At 60.2% G+C, this 4,009-nt stretch overlaps 1 protein-coding gene across 1 annotated transcript in view; it reads right to left on the minus strand.

Moving 5' to 3' along the window:
* LOC104530100 (carbohydrate-responsive element-binding protein-like) overlaps window positions 1–4,009 on the minus strand; it is a gene marked incomplete at its 3' end in the record, with an annotated part of 12,361 nt that overhangs the window by 2,272 nt on the left and 6,080 nt on the right. Inside the window, 6 exon segments of the mRNA XM_010174586.2 lie at window positions 147–224; window positions 902–1,100; window positions 1,401–1,445; window positions 1,803–1,892; window positions 2,116–2,198; window positions 2,356–2,462. Of these exon segments, the coding sequence (XP_010172888.2) occupies window positions 147–224; window positions 902–1,100; window positions 1,401–1,445; window positions 1,803–1,892; window positions 2,116–2,198; window positions 2,356–2,462 (602 nt within the window).

Consider the following 4,009-nt stretch of genomic DNA (forward strand, 5'->3'; position numbering starts at 1 on the left):
CCAGTGCATGGCCGGTGCTTTCTGGCTGCCCCAGCAGGTCCTGCTGCTGCCTGGCCAACCCTCTGACCCCCCATTTTTGACTGCCATGGGGTGCAGAGCATTCTGAGCTGTGTGGGATGTGGTACCGCATCCAGGCTGGTTCTTACCCGAGATCTCCATATCATCCAGGCTGGGCTGCAGGGGTGCCAAGTCTGGCTGTATCATGTCAGCATTCCCAACGTAGGCTGGAAGAGGGCAGAGCCACAATGCTTGGGCCCAGCCACTGCACCCCCAGGACCCCCCTGCTCAGGGTTCCTCCCACCACTGCCCTCACACCTGCCTGGCTGCCACCCCTCTGTGACACCCCAGAGTCACCCCACATTGCTGCACCCTGCCCCACAACCCTGCAGAGACCTGGGGCTATCTCGTCCCCACCACCCTGTCCACCAGCAACTCTGGGACCTCATCCAGCACCCAAGAACCCCAGAGAATGGCTGATCCTTGGTGCAGGACCTGCCTGGTGTTGCAGGAGCTTCAGGGACCTGGCCAGGCAGGACAGCAAAGAGAGGCCATGGAAGGCAGGACCTGCCCACTGCTCACCCAGGCCTGGCAGCCTTGCACTGGGGTCTGGTGCAAGGTCCTTCACAAGGCTAGTGCTCCCTGAGCAGCTCAGCCCATCCCACCCAGGACAGCCCAGGCTGGTCTCTAGAGAGCCACCATAGAAGGGGATGCTCCTGCCCTGGGTGGGAGCATCATCTCCTCCTGCCCTGGCAGGAGGGATGCCAAGGGATCTCATCTGCCCAAAGGACACAGGCAGCAGCTCTCAGGGGCTAAGCCAAAATGCACCAAGGTGCAATAGGGCATACTGCCCACCTGGACCTCCTCCTCCACCTCCAGCAAGAGCACGATCTGGGGCACCTACCATCCTCAGGGAGTGCCTGGTGGATGCTGGGTGTCTGTGTCATGGTGAAGAGGGTGTCAGAGATGTCTGAGAGGAAGGTGTCCAAGTCGAAGTGCTGCCTACCCCCCGGCTCCTCTTCTTCATCCCCAAGCAGCATGGGCACCACATTGCAGAAGAGCTGGTTGCACCATTTCTCTGTTGGCCTCCAGACATCCTCATCCTGCATGGGATGGAGCAAAGGAGCCATGTGGGCACCTCTTGTGGGTAAGGTCCATGCCTGGCTCCCCAGCTGCTCTCCCTGGCAGCTGCCATGCTCCCTGCAGCATTTATCACTCCAAAGCTTCACACCTGGCATGTTGGTGCTTCCAGAAGGGTGAATCCAGAATCCCAAATTGCTTGGCATCCCATCCATTTTGGCTTGTCACACCCTGAGGCTTTCATCTGCCCTTCTTCTCAGGCTGCCCAGCACAGGGGTCCACATTGTGTCCCCCTTCCCCCCCTCCTTCCCCAGCAGACTCACCTGTTTTGGGCCAGAGAGCTCTTCCTCCCGGGTGGACTTTCGGAGCTGGAAGGAGAAGACAGCCCATGTCAGTCCTCACCCAGGGCAGGCACAGTGGTGGGCAGAACCAGGAGTAGGGCAGAGGGGGGCAGTGCTCAGGACAGGGGGGTCCCTGGGGGTCTCAGTGTGGCCACCATAAGTTCACATCTGCCTTTACTCCACAGAGTCTGGGCTGAGCAGCCACCAGAGCGGTGGGACTGGAGGTGTGTGGTGGTGTGGGGCTGCCACCCCCCTGCCTCCCCATGGCACCCCTGGCCTTAATCGGGCTGTAGTGAGTGGCTGGGGAGGAGGCTGGACCATGCTCCACCCTCCCACTGATGGCACTGCCACGGGACTGGGAGCAGCATGGGCAGAGACACTCACCCGCTTCTTGTAGTAGATCCTCCACTTGTGGTACTCCCTCATCACCACCTCGATGCGGCGCTTCCAGTAGTTGCCCTCCAGCACGACAGCCTGGGGAGGCAGGACAGGGGGTCATGGCTGAACCCCCCAGCTCCAGCACCCCCCAGCCAGGACTGATTTCCTTGTGCCACATCAGAAACACCTTTCCCAGCAAGGAAAGGAAAGATTTCCCAGATGAAATACAATGATCTCTGCCTGCTGCGTGTCCCCAGCTCCTACCTGTACCACCCAGACCTTCTCCTGGCCCAGAGAGCTGTGAGGGACCATGACCTACCTCTGGTTTCCGGTGCTCCTAAGCCTCTGATCCCTCCAGTGGGGTGATGAAGCCACACACAGGGTTCTTCCTCCTCTCCACATCTGCGCAGGAGAAAACACAGCTGGCTTTACCCCTGGCTCCATCCCTGGCCAGGGGAGGGTGCCTGCATACCCATACATCACTGCCCCGGTGCCAGCCCCATCCCAGCCAGCATCGCCTGGCACTCGGCAGCTGGAGCAGGTCTGGGCCCATACTCACACTGGATGTACCATGCTCTCCAGATAGCATTGTTGAGACGAATTTTGTCCCGGCAAAGCAGCCGCAGCCCCTTGAAGTTCTTCCACTTTGGAGACACCAGCTTCCCACTAAAACACCAAGCAAAGGAGAGGCTGATTCCACCATCCCAGAGGCCTCCCAGTTTGGGGTCTCCTGAGAGGTCAGTGCCTCGAGAGATGCCCAGGGCCACCAGCCTGGTGGCAACTCTGGAGCCGGTGCAGCCGTGTGGCTCTGCTGCAGGCTGCTTGGGAGCACTCACAGGAGCACCCTGAGCTCCCCTTCACCCTGAGAGCAGCACAGACCTAAACCGTGAGCTTCACAAACCGACACGAGGCTTCTTGAGCCCCTGGAATTAAAACACAGCACATGGAGGAACCGATTCATTGAGGCTTGAACCCCAGCTTTGAGGAGGGACCCCTCTGTCCCCGACCAGGACAGCTGCATCCTGGCCCTGGGGATGGGAAGGGAAGCCTCCCGCCCAGGCAAGATGCCCGGGGACGTGTTGCTGTGGTTCTTGCCTCATCACAGCCTTTGGGCAGCTATTTCTGACCCTCCTTTTAATGCCAGGCAAGGCTTGGAAATGCTGCCTTCAGCTGGGGGCAGGCACAGGCAGTGGGGCAGGCAGGGGCAGCCACCTGCGTGGTTCTGGGAAAGCAGGACCACAAGCTGGAGGACATTAAGGACATTAAGGGACACTTGCCTGTGCCCCAGGATGGGCAGAGAGTGGGACCAGCCCTGCCCTCAGCCTAGCACTGCCCTAGGCTCTTCTCCACATCCATCCCTGTAAACCTGCCGAGCTGGGCTCCCCACTTCCCATTCCCCAGCTCCCAGAGGTGGCCGTGCTTGTTCTGCAGCTCGTCGTGGTGGCGGTGATGTCCCTAATGGGGTCTGCAGTGCAGGCAGCCTCATTTACTAATTGTCTTGTTTTCTTCCAGCCGAGGGACGACACCCTCGTGTGCACCCACTAGGGAGGTCCTGAGGGTTCTGCTGCCCCAGGAGATCTGCAGGGGAGGTTGGGGTCCCTCTGCCTTACTTTGAGGTCCTTGAGAGCCCAGTGGCTGCCCTGGCTATCCCACCCACCCGGGCGTGGCCTTGGGGTAATGCCAGCTGCATGGATGGGCCCTTTGAGAGCAGCCTGGAGGCTGCATGATGTCCCTCCCTGGGAAGCCCATGTCCATCCCCAGCCAAGAGTTTATCCCTTAAAGATCTTGGTGCTGCTTTGGGCTTCACTTATCCTCAGCACATGCAGGGAGGAGGAAAGATAAAGGCTGGGTGGGGTGTAGGGGTGCTATATCCCCCCGTTGCCATCATCTCTTTGGGTGCATCTGGAGGTGCCATTGGGCCATGTCCCCAGGGAGGTGCTGGGGGTGGGAGTAGTGCCCAGCTAATGCTTTAAGAAGCCCCACACTTGTTCATTCAAGCTTGTGAAACCTTCAATCCCCCTCAAACAAAGGCTCTGGCTGATTCTGCCTCCTGCTGCATGGCACGGCACGGCACGGCACGGCACAGCACGGCATGGCAGGTGGGGCTCCCTCCCTGAGCAGCTGTGCCAGGGCAAGGAGCCCGGCTGGGAGCTTGGTGCAGCCCAGCAGGTGGGTGGCTCGGTGCAGACAGGGTCCTGTCCCCCAGTGCAGCC

This window comes from Antrostomus carolinensis, unplaced genomic scaffold (genome assembly GCF_000700745.2).
Source record: "Antrostomus carolinensis isolate BGI_N321 unplaced genomic scaffold, ASM70074v2 scaffold21330, whole genome shotgun sequence".
NCBI classification, from domain to species: domain Eukaryota; kingdom Metazoa; phylum Chordata; class Aves; order Caprimulgiformes; family Caprimulgidae; genus Antrostomus; species Antrostomus carolinensis.